The sequence below is a fragment of the Petaurus breviceps genome, unplaced genomic scaffold (genome assembly GCF_028583685.1).
Source record: "Petaurus breviceps papuanus isolate PSGF00001 unplaced genomic scaffold, PetGlider_PUasm1.0 91133, whole genome shotgun sequence".
In the NCBI taxonomy this organism is placed as follows: domain Eukaryota; kingdom Metazoa; phylum Chordata; class Mammalia; order Diprotodontia; family Petauridae; genus Petaurus; species Petaurus breviceps.
Window position 1 is genome coordinate 99806708 of NW_027187419.1, and position 18065 is coordinate 99824772.

The window sequence follows — 18065 nt, forward strand, 5'->3', positions numbered from 1 at the left end:
CTTATGACCAATGATATGTGTTTGCAAGAAAGCCTATAGTCAGAGGCCTTATTTTACTCTGTGTAAAACAAAGTTGATTATATTGGACGTAGCCACCAGATTTTAACTACTCAGCTCTTCTGAGCTGAATAATTTAATCCATCCCCAAAAATAAACCAAAAAAATATTCAATAGTACAGGTTGACATAAGGAATGAGTTTGTGTAACATCACTGGCATAGGGAACTCTCAGATCAGAAAAATCTTTCTTCTAATACAGGCTAACACCTTTTCTGCAACTCAGGCTTGGTTGCTTAAAGCATTTAGAGGTTACTTGATTTGATGAGGGTCACACAGCCAGTATATTTCAAAGGTAAAACTTGAACCCAAGACTTTCTGGTTCAAAGGCAAGCTATCCACTATTCAACACTGCCTCAATTAGACACCTTTGCAAATAAGTAGACATATTTGGATTCAGTTGCTCATAAAGCGACTAGAATATTCTACAATACTAGGCATGAGATTTTTTTTCTCTCCCTTTAAAAGAATTCTGCTATCACCTAAAGCAAACAATGAAAAATTAAAAACACTCAAAAGTGACTCTGGATTTATATTTAATGAGAGCAAGAAGCAGAATATGGATATACTAAGTTTACATTCCTCACTGAATGATAGATTTCTCACAGGGCTGCTATAAGGAAAATGCTTATAAACATTTATTGGACTCTTTGAAACACTGACAGTTCTGTATTCTCAGAGTCTATAGGATGCTCAATCACCTTCCTGTGATGTGATTCTTATTCTTATAAATAAGCAAAAGAACATAATCTTAAGTTCAAAGATCCAGAACACTCTGACAAGACAGGAAATCAAGATGGCATGCAATACTGTTCATGGTAACATGGCTTAACAATATGTTCAACCTGGTTATATACAGTACAGAAAGGAACCTCTTTTTCTAGTATACTCATTCTCTCCAGATACCCTAGTGATAACTATTTGTGACATCTCATTATTTTTTATAGACACAAAATATATTTGCCTTCATCTAAAGAAGGAGCTCCTGAAAGATTTCTTTTGAATTACTAAAATAGTTAAAAGAGCAGGTTTGGGGAACCGGTCCTATAGATTTTCTAGCTATATTACTAAAATATTTATGTATGTTATACCCCAAATTTAAGTGACAACAAATGTTGTCCATAAATTCTTGGTACTTGTCATAATCGGGGATGGATGAATTAGATAACAGAGTTATTCTTGGAGAGGAGACCAAAGAGGAGGTCAAACTTCAGTATTAATTAATTGGTGGTCATTCACCTAAAAGCAGTGCCCTGTTATATTCCACTGTTCAAAAGGTTGCAGAAAATTCCGTGTCTTCCATCTCAACTAGTTGAATGATCCACTGTGTAGGTGTGAGATAAAGAGCTGTCCTTGGTCTTGACCTGTAAAAATTTCATCATGGAGGATTAATATTGATGCTGCTGCTGCCTGTGACTGGTTCAGTTTTTCTCTGCAGGTGGCCAATATCGGTCAGAAAACAGGATTTCTGTGGCAGTGCTGACTGAAGGGCAGGGCTGTTGCTATACTTTTATCTCTTCAGAACGGAGGCACAAGGAGAGGTGAATGCCACATCACAAGGAGCAAAGGAGAGAGAGAGAAAGAAATGGTGTCAGGTGGCATGTTGGATGGGATTTTTGTTTTAGTAGACTGAGGAGACTGTAAATAGTTTGGCCCTCTGACTCCATCTCTGCAAAGGTACTTTTTGTGTTGCTGATGATGATCCTTGACCACTCCAACACCCATTACAAAGTTATTTACATTTTTCCAAATTAATTTCTGAATTCATATTCAGGGATTATAAATCAAACCTACGTATTTCTCAAAATGCAATAGTGAAATAAGGGAAAAAAACCCCCAACAGTTTCTATTACACTATCATATCCTAACCCTCTCTAAGTAGTGTTTAGCTTTCTATAAACACCATCTCTCCTTATGAACTTTAAAAATTAAAATCTTTACATAAATAAACCGGAAGACTAGCTATTACGTACACCATAAAATCCCTCCATGCCATTCACAGCATCAACTTGTAAAACACCAGTAGTAAGACATGAACAAAGGTCCTCACAACTATAAAATTCTCATCAGCCAAAGGATGTTGCCACCAAATGGCAAATGTCTTTTTAATAAAATATGACAACAGTGAAAATATTATAGAGATGACAATAGCTAACATGTTTGTAACTTTATTAAACCTTCTGGGAAAATACAGAACCCAAAGTATGTCCCTTAAAAAGTTCTTTTCAACAAAGTTTTCAAAACTATAAAATAAAAATTTGAACTACAAAGTTAACCTGAAATAATGCCTCTATTTCTAGACGTAATGCTTCCTTATTCCTAGAATTTACCCACCTTGTGTCAATAAATGAGACTACCTGATAAATAATTTTGCATATTTACTAAAATCCATTGGCTCCACCTGGAAGCATAACTATACAAAATGGGTAAGAGTTGGCAGCTCTGCCTCAGAGGAAAAATCTTCTAAGGGAATGCAATGACTTCCTTTGTAATCACAAGCTTTTAATATATATAGTACTCAAGGGGGAAGCTGTATTATATTTCTGGTAAATTGAGCTTGGCTTGCTCAAAGTAACAAAAAATTACTTTTCCTAATTAAAGAAGCTTTAGAGATACTAGTTTGTATCCTCTCCACATCTTATTTATTTGCTTTGATCTGTAGAGTCCTTTTTACAAGAAGTTTAAAAAGAAATTTGAAATTGCATCTGGAATTATGGCATTTTGCTACAAATACTTGCCTCTTAGTTGACCTTTATAACAATGAATTTGGGGTGGAAATCTACCAATACACTAGCAAATTATGGAATTACTTTAACTCATGCAACACCCACAAAGATAACTCCCAAAGAAGACACTTAATATGTACAAATCAATTAACTTAAAATGACTCTCTTTTAACTGCAACAAAAGTGAAATGGTGTATCTCCCAAATGGTTTAAGGAAAAGTAAGCTCTTCTACTCAGAGACAAGAAAGTGCAAGTTGAATTTGTTTCTGTATAATTAAAAGCCAACTCATTGAGTCTCTAAAAAAAGAGAATTCTAATTTGCCTGACTGCTACAGTAACTCATACCCAGCAAATACTGAAACTTTTGTTCATACACAAAAGTGACACTGGATGATGTTTTTCATAAACACCAACAAAATATAAGAGCCCTCAATTCTGTATATTCTGGCCAGGCAACACAAAACTATGATTATTTCTCTTGTAAGGACCAGGCAGAAACTTTCTTAGATTTGTGGAGCAACAACTCTTTTGGCTGTCCTGTAGTTATTCATTCTCAATCCTGTTGGGTTGTGGAATAGTAATTAAATCGCATAAAAACTAATATACTTTGTTTCTTCTTTAGTTTCCATCATCAGTTAAAATGTATCCTACAACAAAGTAGCTGTGTAAAGAAAAATCAAATGAGTCCTCCATTCTTTGTGTCCGTAAACTTACATATAACCCAGTACCATATTTGTCATATACTTTCTCAGTCATTTATTTCTCACTGCTGCTAATATCACAACCAAATCATTTTCTTCAGTTGCTCACATCATTCATAATTCATGAAATTCGGCATTTTTCTCAAACTACAACAATACTTACAGATTAAGAAAACAAGTTCAATTTAATTTTGTAGCTGATACACCTTTGATGATGCAAAAGTATGCTAGACTCTATACACTCAAATTAAGAGTTGGCAACATGAAGACCAATGGTAGAATCCAGAGTGTTTCACAACACACAAATGATCACAATCCATACCCAGCTCCATGGCAGAAGTTGTGAAAGAGCAAGGAAGACATCAAATGTATTCAAGTCTAACAAGTTCAAGAGCAGGGTGATCTAACATAGCAGTAAAGCATCTTCTTGACTCAGGCAGCTGATGGGAGCAGTGGACAGAGCACTGGGCCTGGAATCAGGTAGGCCTGAGTACAAATCCAGTCTTAGACACTCACTAGCTTACATTAGGCAAGTCCTATAATGTGACTCATTTCCCCAAATTCAAGATCACAATAGCATCCACCTACCTCAGAGGGCTCTTGTAAGGCTCAAATGAAAAAATAAGTGTAAAATGCTTAGCACATTGCCTGGCACATAAAAGGAACTTAACTTCCTCCCTGTTACCCTTCCCTCAGGCCCCAGTCCTCTGCATTCTATTTCTGCCCTAAGTGAACAATTGTCTTAAAATATCCAACAGAAGGTCATACTTCCTAAATACTTCTTTTTAGAACATATGACTGAACTATGTCTTTCATGCTTCATATTCAAATGCAACGCCACAGTAAACTTAGAGGGCAGGTGCCCCTTCTGCTCCAAGGTGATGCTGCCAAGTGTATGGATTCCATCATCTCCCTTTTGTAAATTTTAGATTTTTTGAGGGGTCTTTTGGGAGCACACCCACACCCCAAAGTCTGTCAAACTTCATATCAGAGGACCATTAATCTAGAGCTGGAAGGGACTAGAGAGATTATCTAGTTCCATTTCTTCATTTCTATAGCTGAAGTCTCCACTGGTTAAATGATTCATCCACAGTCACACAGGTGACATGTGTGATAGTAATGGCAATTAAAGATTCCCCCGTATTGGCTTGGTTTTCAAATTGATTGTATTAAAACCCAGAGTTTGTTAATCCCACCTGTGGGATGGGCTTGTTGATGTGAAAAGAAAGTCCTGAAGTGGGAGGAGCTGGTGATGTAGATTTGGAGAGACAAGAGAGAGGCGGAAGTTCTTTTTGGAAGCAGCACCTCGTGGAGAGAGACTAAGAGATTGCTGGTGGCCGCTTTGAATTGCCCTGGACTTTTGAGACCTGCCCCCTGAGCTGCCAAGGACTGAGGAGACATGGCTGTTTTGCTGGTACTTTGTCTGTCTGTTTTGATGTTATTTTGCCAGATTTGTCCACTGGTGAAAGACTGTCCTGTTGAAGAAGTCCTGGAACCTGGCATTTGGTTAAGAAGGCCTGAGACTGTCCTGCAGACAGAGAGTGAATACTGTCCACTGGTGAGGGACAGTACTGTTGTTGCAGGGGTCTGGAGACTGTCCGGCAGACAGAATGAATACTGTCCACTGGTGAAGGACAGTGCTGTTGTTGCAGGGGTCTGGGAGCCTTTCTGTTGGTTCAGAAGCCCTGAAGAAGGATTTTCTTGTTGTATGTTTACAGAAATCCTGGGAGAGGGCTTTGCTAATGTGTTCAGGGGTTCTAGGACTGTTCTACAGACAGAGGATAAATTCATGAAGGGACTGGCAATGTATCTTATGGCCTTGCTAAGCCTTGTCTCTCCAGGAACTAAGATTGCTGAGAACTTGCCTCGTGTCAAGATGAAGAAAAGACCTCCATTTGGGTATTAAGTGCTGTGTTTAAACTTGATGTAACTCTGGGGTAGATTCAATTGTGATCCAGGGGTGGGGAACTTTTGACCTTTTTGTGTTCTATGGTTGAGCAAATGAATGTATTTTACTTATGTTTGGAAACTAATCTCCATTTGAGAAGAGGGGCTTTGTGGTGGACTTAATTAAGGTATAGCCTAGGGGTGGAGAAGTATTTGGAACAGAGACTTTGTAATTGATTGAATGATTGGAAAGTCCTGGGGTGGGGTAGTCCTTGGAGATTATTTAATCACACTTAGTAAATGCTGTATTTTGAATGATGTCATGTTTTGATCTCTGTTCTTGGTTTGTCACTAAATAAAATAGAGAGCACCTATGCTGGTATTTTGAACCTGGGAAGTTGCCTTTCTTTTGGCATTACATTACATTACCATTAATCTAGAACTGGAAGGGACTAGAGAGATTATCTAGTTCCATTTCTTCATTTCTATAGCTGAAGTCTCCACTGGTTAAATGATTCATCCACAGTCACACAGGTGACATGTCACAGAGTGAGAACATTGACCTAAATGTTTGGCTCCAAATCTAGCACCTGATGATTTTAAAATACCCCCTCCCCCCCCATGTAATCCTCCAGGATGGAGGGAAAAGAGTACAAATATATAATTTAGGGTAAGGAAGAAGAAGAGTTAAAACTATGAAGCTGTTACTGCTACCTCAGTGAATATATTCCAAGTCAAAGAGAAAAATGAAATTGATCATAAAAAAGGACAAAGAAGAGAATGAACAGACAAGGAGATACAAAAGTTGAAAGGGTAAATCATGGGAGTTAAAAGAGAAAAGCACAGTGCTTTTGATACTGTTTACAAGTATATCTCTCTTTTTAAAATGTGTTACTAAACAGCTATCTCTGAATCAAATATTGTGAATGCCCAAGAGAAGCTCATTATTTAAAAGCAAGTTTGCCATAGAGCCTTTTCAAAAACAAAAAATTCCATTGTATTACACTTAGCCAATCTCTAATTTATCTGCTACACACACACACACACATATATATATATATATGTACACACACACACATATAAATATGTATAAGAGGTTTTCCTGAAGAAGCACACCTACATAATAGGCAGTCTAGTCTTCAGAAACAGAGATTAAAACCATTCTGTTTTATATAGAAATAAGAGTCCTTCAGGGAAAGCTTTATTGTACTCAGCCAATAAAAGTCCCTATGATTCTATGGTGAAGAAGTATACATAGAATAATTCACTTTTAATAGAGTTATAAATGTTATACATTCAACTTCTAGATGCCAAACTGAGTTCTCCCAATTAGACGGTGAGGAACTAGACAAATACACTTTTGGTTGTATCTGTATTGGACAAGAGCAACAGTAAGATCAAGATGGTGTTGGAAGGAGAAGGGGACAGATTCAGATATGGCTGGAAGATTACAATAGGAATAATTAGGATTTTAAAGGAAGATAGTGAAGTAACAATAATACTAAATTAAGTATAGAGTTCTATAAAGAATCAAATGAGGAACTGAGAGGAAAGCATGTCTTGGGTCAAGAATTCAAAGTTGAGTTATAGTTAAGAGAACCATGTATACATATATGGAAAGAGAAACTTGGTTACTCCCTCAACCTTCAAGCTAAAAATAAAAATCTATACCTTTGTCAATACTCATTTCTTCCCTTTCTTCTCCAACAAACATTTTCCCCCATATCACAGAGAGTTCAACATTTTGGAGAAGGTAAAAGTACCCACTAAAAAACAAAATTAAGAACTCTTGCTCTAAAGATCATATTTTCTTTCCTACGTAGCACTTGTTCAACTAGAAGATATCTGATACTGAGATTATATTATACAAAAGTAGAATTTTACAGAAAGGGAAAAAAGAGATCCAATAAAATTTCTCTCCCCATTTAAGATTCAGGATAAAGCTAGGAAATAAGTGTATTATTTTATAAATAAACAAGTCTGAATTTTGTTACATAAAAAATAAGGTTCATTCAGTGGTGTCTGTGTGTGATGATTCAATAAAGATGAAGATAATATTTCTCCAGTGGTTCCTTTTTTTTAAAAAATAAACTTTTCAGTAGATATTTTAAAATTACAATACATAAGGAAAAGGGAAAACAGTTTAAAGAAATACAATACTAATGTCCATATGGTTTCATTATTTAGTAAAAAAAATTTCTTGTTATTCTTTTTCAATAGATTGAACTAGGAATAAGCTATTGGAATGGTTTTTAAACAATAATGAAGAATCAAAAACCTGATACTGATAACTGACAGTTTTCCAAATGAAAACAAATCAATTTTTAATTGTGTCAAAGGTTCTTATCTTTTACAATAATGCTCCTTATTACTTTACAATAATTCAAATTATTTCACTAATAAAATTTAAAAATAATTTTTAATGAAAAATATTCTTAAACACGTATACAATAGTTTGAAAGCCCCAGCTCATAAAAGCATTGCAAACTTTTAGAACTTCTTATAAAATCAATGAAACAGGAACAATATGGAATTTTATCTTTGCAGTTATAACATCTAACATGTTTCCTAAAAAGTTCAATTCTAAAAAATTTAAATTTAATCTAGAACTAGTTTTTTCCTAATTTAACCAAGAAATAACATTACTGCTTTGCTATGTGCATAAGTTATGTTGACTTTTCACATGCTCAATGTTTTATGTTAATAAAGACATCCTAAAGCTATGCTGATTTCCATGGCCTGTCAGTGGCATTTTTCATCTCAGATCTTTACTGTTTTTCCCATTTCCAATTTCTTGAGTGATCTCCCCCAATTCCAAACCCTACAATTTCCAAAATTAAACTAAAAACTCAGTTCATGAAGTCCACATACCTTTTTGAGATGTCCTAGTCTAAGTTTGAAAATTTCTTCTTGTTCATGGTACTCTGCTAAAGTCAGCCTGCCAAAAAATTAAAATAGTAATCCTATATATCAAGATTATTTATTTTAAAAGGTAGTTCATTAACAATAAGTATAATAATATTTATGATTAGTAATTTATCAAAACAAGATTCTAGATGTATATGCTAGAGTTGCATTTAAGTTTAACACGTGTAATAAATTAAATTATTAAATCATTAAAAACATAACATATACCTTAGAAATTTTCAGAAACTTCTACATCCCTCTCATTTTGGACAGTAGTTTTCAATTTAAAAACATTATTAAAAAATCCACAACTCAGAAAAAACATTTTAACTGCTATTAAAGTATAATGAAATTATGATGAAATTTAATTACTTATATATTTCAATTATGAAAATTTGGTCATAATAAAATTTCAAATACAATACAAATGAACAAATTTTAAAAAACAATGAATTAAATAATGTTAAATTACACACACACATTTTTATTAAGTATTTATTTAGGGAAATAGATTAGACCTGTGATTTCATTAGTATAAGAATCTCCCAAACAAGAAAACACTCTCTATCAACATAGGTAAACACCTTCTCCACAGCTACAGGCTTAGAGAGTTGTTTCTTAGAGCAATGTGAGGTTATGTGACTTGCCCAGGGTTACACAGCCAATATGTGTCAGAGGTGGAACTTGAATTCTTTCTAGGTCAGAGACAGGCTTTCTATCCCCTACACTGCTGCCTTAAGTATTTATATAGTATTTTCAAATTTGCATAAGATTTATAAACATTTTATTAGTGTATAATTCACTTAAATATTCTGATAATCTGAAAACATTATTAAACAGATAACTTTTATTTTTTAGCAAATTAAGTGAATTTTATACTTCATAAGAAAAGTGGTCATGGGAAGAATTATTCTATTTGCACTGAAAACAACTTCCATATTTATTTATCACAACTAAGTGATGCTCTGTAATTTTCACAATTTCCTGGGACTTAGGTAAAATGTTATTCTGTTGTCACAAACACATGCTATATTAATTTATTTATGTTCATGAACCACCACAGCATAAACTTGCTGCAATTATTTCTTCTTTAGTCATACTCCAAGAAAAGTCAATTCTAGACAAAGTGTAGAAAAAAGAAAGCTCTACCTTCCATTCATCATTTTACTAATCTGCAGCAAAAACAATAGCAACAACTATCTTTATTACCTAATACACACACAGACACACCCCGCCTTTGGATTTGCTTACTACTTAATAAAGGGAAACCTGATTATGTTATACTAAACTACCAATCTTTGATTATTCTAGAACATTTATTATTTTCATTAGGAAAATTTTTTTTTTAAGCAATCGGGGTTAAGTAACTTGCTCAAGGTTACACGGCCAGTTATTTCTGGGTGTGGTGCTGAGTGTCTGAGCCCAAATTTGATCCAGGTCATCCCGACACTGGAGCTGGTGCGCTTACTCGCTGAGCCACCTGGCCGCCCCTCACTAGGGAAATTTTTATTCCAAAGGATTAAAAGATTTTTTGCTGGGATATTTTTATCCCAAAATATGCATGAATGTATGTATATATGTACATATGCACACACACATAATTAAATCTTATTAATTCAAAGTACTGGGGGGGGTGAATCCATCCAAATGATCAATTATTATATCTGTGATAGTTTATTACATACAATACAATAAAATAAAACCAAAGTACCATGAATGAAAATTTGTAAATGATTTCTAGTTAGCAAATTAACTATGTATTTATTCAGTTGTCTCTAAAGTACCAAAAGGCATGCTAACAGAGTTCAAACATTCACCTGTAATTGTAATGCGAGTACAGTCAAAATTTTCTGGGTCCAGGTTATCACAAACTCTGATTAGTGTAGTAAGTAAGAATTAATGACATTTTATTACACACACACACACACACACACACACACACACACACACTTTTATTTACAAGTAGTTTCCTTAAGTTAACAACACCAGACTAATTTAAATATAGCCCCCAAAATTAGCCAGCAAACTTGATGAAAACAAATTATATATCAAAGATAAAGAAATGAGATTTTAAAAATTTTACTAATGCAAGTATTAGAAGAAATTCTACAAATCAAAGAAAAGTAGGCTTTTTCAAAGAATCTTAAAAAAAATAAATCCCTAATGACTGTGAAAAAGTAAGCATGGTTACATAAATGTGTTAAAAAAAAATTACTTAGTCCAGATCAAACATTTTTATACTGTAACATACATTCTTTTTTTTTTTTAACATACATTCTTAATAAACAATAATCTACCAGGCTGTCTTCTAAATGAATAAAATGAGGAGGATTTGATGCTTTATTAAAAAACACTAGTTTAATGCAAATGTGGAATAACATATTATTAGAAGTGACCAATAACATGTGTGTATGTATATGCACATATATAATATATACATATGTATATGTGTGTACGTGTCTGTGTAAAACAAGAAACCAGTTCTAAGTGAATTTGAAGAACAGAATTTTGAATGTACAGAAGTGATAAACCTGAAACCTCAAATTTAAGGAATTTCAATCAGCAGCACATTGTTGTTTAGTGGTATTTATGAGAAGATTCTGAATATTGCCTTACTCCTAGTTCTCAAAAGCAAAAAGGAAAAAAGTAGCTAACATTTATATAGTATTTACTATGTGCCAGGCATTGTGCTAAGTTCTTTTAAAGTGACAGATGTCCTAACTTTTAATTTTTGAAAGAAAGTAGAAAGGAAAAGAAGATTAACAATGAGAAAGTCCTGAAAAAAAAATCACAAGTGAAAACTGACATGTTATAGTGATCTAACTTCCTAGAAGCTATGATGCTTACAATTATTCAGTGCCATAGACGTGACCGAACTCCAATCTCTTTTCAAATCAACCTATATGAGGATTTTATCTTAGCTCAGATTTTGAAAAGTAACTCAGATTTTGAAATGGAAAGCAAAAAATAAGATTTATTGATAGGAATTTTCATTATAGACAGCTTTGAAGGTTATTGTGTGAAGGATATATACTGCAAATATTAAACCTGACCTGACCTTTTTTAAATGAATAATCAAATTCAACTTGCCCCCAATAAAATGTGGGGCAATACACAGCAGATTAATAAATCTTGGAATCAGCATGAGATCATCATCTCTCTCTTCATGACCTAGTTGGCTCAATCCTTGGTCTCAATGCCCAAGATTGCCTTTTTCATAGTGAAGCTGTGAAGGTCATAAGTATTAAATTTAGGTCTTCAGCATCAAATAATGTCGCAGAATTAGGCTTGAGTACATAAAATAAGTTGATTATTATCAAGAAAAAACCAAGATGTAGCCAGTATTCCTTTAGGAATTCAAGAAAGAAGAGGAGAGAGAAAAGATATTTGAGGAATATTAGTTTGGTATTATTAAGACTGATTAGAAAGGAAAGAGAACAATAAAGAGATTATTTTAATAGTTGATATTAGATAAAGGCCTGTTCTAAGATACTGCAGTGAGACTAGAAAAAAATGTAAGAGGAATTTTGAAGAAAGGGATTCATAATAGCTGGTGATAGAGAACAATGGATTAAGGTTTGAGAACTCAGATGATTTCAGCTCTAACTTCTAAGTAATATCTCTTGATTATGACTTTGTGAAAAAAATTAATAATAGGGCCTTTTGATACTACCTTTCTCACTCTTTTTCTAAACTCTTGAAATCTGGTTTCCAATCTTACAATTTAACTAAAATTACTTTCTCTAAGTTGTTAATGATTAAATGCTACATCTAATGGCCTCTTCTTGGCCTTCCTCATCCTTCCTGACCTTTCTCTTCAGCATTTGACCCTACTGATCACTTTTCTTCTCCAGGATGCTCTCTTCTCTTTGGTTGACACGTCTTCTTTTTCTTCTTACTCATATGACCAATTCTTCTCAGTTTCTCCTGCTGGATTTTCATGCATGTCATGTCCATTAATTGTATATAATCCCAAGAGTTTGTCTTCTCCTTTTTCTCCATTCTGTTTTACATAGTGATCTCATCAGCTCCTATGGATTGAATTATCATCTTGATGCAGATGATTCACAAATCTATATAAGAAGCTCTAGTTTCTCTCCTGAGTTCCAGTCCTACATCACCTTTTGGACATTTCAAAATGGATGTCCTATAGGTACATCAAGCAGAGTGGTTGGCACATCTTAAGTGCTTAATAGTCGACTGCTGATTAATTTGATTAAAAAAAAATTCTAAAATAAGAGACTACTACTTGAAACAATCTAAAAAAATCCTACAGAATACCAGAATTTCTGCAGGTACTAAAAATAATTATGTCCCAATTTCTTTTCTTTTCTTTTTTAAAGCAATTGGGATTAAGTAACTTGCTCAAGGTTACACGGCCAGTTATTTCTGGGTGTGGTGCTAAGTATCAGAGCCCGGATTTGATCCCAGGTCATCCTGACTCTGGGGCCCAGTGCTCTTACTCACTGTCCTACCTGACCGCCCCTTGTCCTAATTTCTTAATGCAAAATAGGCTATATTTTATGACAGTAGAAGTTCTGAAGTTAGCCAAAGCTAAATTTCCAGTTTACTAATTTAAATCACTAATTTCTGAGTTTCAACACTGAAGTAAAGCAGTGATCAATTTCTGAATTACTCCAACCATTTTGGAAAAAATTTCAAATATTCAAGCAAAGTCACTCACAAAGTCACAAACTTCGATTCCCCCCAATTTCACTATTGGGCATGAATATCAAGTAAAAGACAAAGAAAAGGTCTAATAGATACTAAAGTATTCACACTAGTTGTTTTTGTTGCAGGGGAAAAAAACAAAGCAGATTCCCATTCATACTGGACAGTCGTTGAATAAATTCTGGCATCTGAATATTATTGCATTTTAAGGAAAGAGAAATATGAAGAATTTGGAGAAAAATGGTATGGTAGTGGCAATATTCTAAGTCCCTAAGACTAGTTTTCCTAAAAAGTATGGAAACAGCACTCAAGATTTAATTAGCTTGAGACTGAAGAGTTTTGACTTAGATTCCTGGTAGACTTGGTACCAAAAAAACAGGGCACGAGGAATCGCTGTTTGCCCCTTAGGTTTTTAATTGGTGGACCACCATGGACATATATATATAGGGTCTGGAAAGTTATGCCTTATTGAATCAACGCTGTATCCTTGCTAAATACATTTTCCCTACTACACCTAATAAACTGCCTTTTGTAAACTAGCAAATGTTTTAGAGTGTGGGAAGATCTATATGAATTGTTTCCCAGAGAACAAATTATACATGATTACAACAACTTAATAAAAAACACAAGGTGGCAAATGAACTTAGAATGAATACAATGAATAACCCATAAAAAAACAGAAATCAGATGAATATGGATGCTGAAAATGGCAGATATGGATTTAGATGCTATACTGGTTGGTTTGGCTTGATTATTTTTCTTTGGGGTGTTGGAGGGGGGATAAATAAGAGATGGTCTCTTAAAAAAAATAATAAGCTAATAAGAACTTAAGAAAAAAACAATTTAAGTTCCAAAGTGGTTTATGGCATAGAACGGAGAACGTGGCAGCGGAATTCTATCAAGGGGACCATGGAGAACCGTTTCTACTAACAGACTGAATGTTTTATTTATGAAAAGACAAGGATTACAAAATAGAGTCAGAATTGTTTTTGAAGAAATCACTGATCTCATCACTCAAAATACGATGCAAGATAAAAAAAATAAAGCTCAGTTCAATGATAGTCACAAGCTCTTCATTTGTATCAAGGGAGGTAGTTAGTAGAGTGCTGAACTTCAGCCAAGAAGTTGTTGCTGTTCAGTTGTTTCAGTCATGTCCTACTCTTCATGACCCCAGGTCTGGGGTTTTCTTGGCAAAAATACTGCAGTGGTTTTCCATTTCCTTCTCCAGCTCATTTCACAGATGAGAAAACTAAGGCAAACAGGGTTAAGTGACTTGCCCAGGGTTACACATCTAGGAAGAGTCTGAGGCAAATCTGAACTCAGAAATAGGAGTCTTCCTAACTCCAGGCCTAGCACTCTATTCACTGTGCTATCTAGCTGCCCCTCAGTAAAGAAGATCTGGATTCAAATCTTAAGATGCACCACCTCATAAGCAGGGGCTATTTAAATCTTCTCTGGGCCTCATTCCCCTTGTCTGTAACACAGGGACGCGAACTGGACCTTCCCTTCCAGGTGAGGAAATGCCCCCTCTAATGCAGGTTGACACCTCTAAAACTTAAAAAACATGAGCGTAAAAAATGAATAAGGGAATATAGTATATAAACTATTCTCATTAGTTGTTTACATGAATTTTTACTATAAGTTCTAATTACATGGTTACAATTAGAGTAATGGGTCCTGGGGAAATCTGTTCATTTGTTTTTGTTGAAGCTGTTAAATGGATAATTGTGTGAGGAAGAAGGACAAAAAGATAAAAGAAATCAAATAATTGTAATATTCCTTTAGAGAAAGTGTTGCCAGCATGGAAAAATAAGAATACATCAACATTGTTTCACAAAATGGGATTATTTTAACTTCTAAAGGGTGCCACAAAAGAGGAAATGAAAATGTATCAACAACACTAGCTTCTACCCACTTGGTCAAAGAAAAGTCACGGAAGGCATGTGGGGTGGGAGAGGTATCTGGGGAGGGTTGGAAGAGAGGAAACTGGGTCTTCAACAATGGAGTTTTAAACCTTTTTTGTGTCACAGACCTCTTTGGCAGACTGGTTGAATGAAGCTTATAATCAGACAACTTTTCAAAATAATATTTTTCAATGTATAAAGTATCTAAGCTTGCAAAGTAAACCAATCATACTGAAATAATTATAAAAAAAATTTTAATCACTTTCACAGACCTGCAGGTCTATAAGATGAAATAGGAAAAAAAATGATAATGAATTTGACACAAAAAAGGTTTGGATTTGGAGCTGTTTCTACTCTTCAAAATGAGGTAGTCACATGAAATAGGATTATTGTTTAATAATGTGAGAGTTATGTATGTGAATATATAAATCAGAAAAATGAAGTCTAAAAAGGTCAATTTTTCTCCAACCTTTCCAATGATAAATAGGGAGAGCAAGGTGGAAGGAGAAGGATTTAATTTTGTCTCAAAAGAATGGAAGCCAAAACTTTAGAATCTTCAAGAATATAGGTTTGAAAAGTGCATAGTTAGATACTTGGTAACATTCTAAAAGTACATTTAACCTCTTAACTTCTGTTTTCCTCAGTTTCCTCAACTGTAAAATGAGGATAGTAATATGAACACCAACCTCCCAGAGTGTTGTTGTGAAGATCAAATGAGATATTTATAAAATGTTTAGCACAGTACCAGGCACATAGTAAGCACAATGTAAATGCTAGCTAGTATTAACATCATCAGTATTATATTTACAAAAAAGAGAAAGAGATAAGTAGAACTGAAAAAGTCCATGTTCGGTGGGGAGGGGGGGGAAGTATAATTTAAAAAGAAACAAAAAAATGGAATATTGGGCCCTAGATTAATCAACAAATATTAATTCAGCGCTAGATATGTGTAAATCATTCCACCACATTTAACATTTTTTAGAAACAGACTTACCAGGAGGCTAGACCAGATAACTTTCTAAAGTTTTGTGATTTTGTAGTTACTGTCTGGTTGGCACAAATGCTTATATATCATCAAATCAAGCAGAATTTTTACATTTAACCACAAATAAGTGGGTTTATTGCAAAATTTTCAGGAACCAAGCTCGGAGATGTTTTTTTATTTTAATCCCATGATAAAAACAATTAGATTACACTGCATCCCAGAATAATGCTTCATTCCTACTATATTTTTAAAGCATTTACCAAAGTCCCTACTACCACCACTACTAGAATAAGAAATATTACTACTACAAATAAGAAATTCAATTCTGTGTACCAAAGAATGGTTCACAAGTTTCTATCTTGTGACTTTCTTTTAAAGGTAGCTTACTATTCCCTCATTAAAATACACACACACACACGAAAAGTATAATTGGAATGGTCAAAGGTTTAAATACATTTCTATTTTGAGTCATTCAGATGTTAAAAGTAGAGATTCCACTCCTCTTGCTGCTAAAAAGTTTCCATTTAAAACAGTTAACAAGGGAAGCTTTTTAAAAAAATTAAAGAGATTTAGAATTATAGTTTCTTTTTGGTTCATAATATTTTAGAGCTAAGCTGTCAACTACTGTCCTTCTTCTTAAGTATAACTATTTTTATACTAATTATATACATTGCCCACATGTGATTGCTGGTAATGTTCAGAAATGGAAAATGAACTTACAGTTGTGGTAAATTAGGTCTAACAAAAGGATCATTTTCTGCTCCATTGACAGCTTTGTTTTTCCTTTGTTTTGGTTCAGAATTGGTAGAAGGTGCCTGAGAATTATTAGTAGTTGGTGGTTTTCTCTTTGCCAGGAGTTTTCTTTGCCTCTCAATATCCTCCCTTTGCTGATTCACCCATTCTTGCTGTCTGTCAACAAAAGAAATAAAAACATCACTTATCTATAGACTTATAAAATTAAAATGTGAAATGTGGCATGCCAAGGCCACCATAAAAAAGGAAATCATATTTGGATGTAAAAGTAAGAAGTGAGAACTGAGGCCTGGAGAAGTTCTGACCCCTTAGTGATGGGAAGACAACAAATGCAGTGAGATATGCCAGTCTTTGAATTTAGAATGACAAACAAAAGTCTATGGACTTTTTTTGTGATTATGGTTTTCACTATGATCTTGTTGTTGGTATCATTCTATTGGTTAAAGCCAATGGAATGAACAAAGAAAAAAGGTACCCTTGGCTATGTGTGGAGGGCAAATTGCCAGAGGTACAATTACCCATTATAAAATAACAAAACTTTATCACTGCATTTTGTAAACCTCACTTAAATAATCAATATTGCTTCACCAAAAAGATGTAAAAAAGCTTTAATGCTGGTCCTGCTGCCAGGTCTCTGGCAACATTTTTATTATCAGAAGAGGGACAGATGCTGATGATAGGTTTAGGTTCCCTTATGGTAGTGCTAATCTGCTCTTTGAGGTTCCTCAGAACTGCAGTGCCTAGTATGTATCAATTTACTGTGCCAAGCAAGGAAAACACCAACCAGATGCATGGTTTGAAATAAGAAATCAAAGGGGCGGCTAGGTGGTGCAGTGAATAGAGCACTGGCCCTGGAGTCAGGAGAACCTGAGTTCAAATCCGACCTCAGAAACTTAGCACTTGCTATCCATGTGACCCTGGGTAAGTCACTTAACCCCAAATGCCCTGCCTTCCCCCCTCCAAAAAGGGAAGAAGGAAGAAGGAAGGAGGAGGAAGAGGAGGAGGAGGAAGAAGAAGAAGAAGAAGGAGGAGGAAGAAGAAACCAAGAACCCGGAATTCATCTTCTAAATGCACTGTGTGCCATCTGCCCTCTGTCTGGAAATTACAATGTTTTACAATTTATACAAATTAGATGTATAAAATTTGGGGGATTCAGACATTAATGATCTACAAAACCAACTGTAGCCAAATGCTGGAAAAAGTCCTGGCATATTACTTTTGTGAAGGAACAATACAAACAATTGTCTGGACTATAACATTCTACCTCAATGTTTTACCTGCCTCACATTTCTCTAAAACGAAGGCAGATATTGGTTACCATGGACAGCTGACAGCCCTCAATGACTACCTCTACAAAAACATGCCAAGGAATAAATCTGTGTTGCTGAATGATATTGATGGATGAAATCTTTCTGCTCAGTGACTTTCCCAACTGGACCACCATGATGAAAATACTAAGGGCAAGAGGCCAACAC

General features: G+C 34.6%; 1 protein-coding gene across 2 annotated transcripts in view; it reads right to left on the minus strand.

Moving 5' to 3' along the window:
• Positions 1–18065, minus strand: part of TLK1 (tousled like kinase 1) — a 181876-nt gene that overhangs the window by 28875 nt on the left and 134936 nt on the right. For both annotated transcript variants that reach the window (XM_069079680.1, XM_069079679.1), the window contains exons 11-12: positions 16558–16746; positions 8242–8308 (exon numbers count right to left, since the gene is read on the minus strand). In XM_069079680.1, the coding sequence (XP_068935781.1) occupies positions 8242–8308; positions 16558–16746 (256 nt within the window). The remainder of the gene's footprint in view (positions 1–8241; positions 8309–16557; positions 16747–18065) is intronic.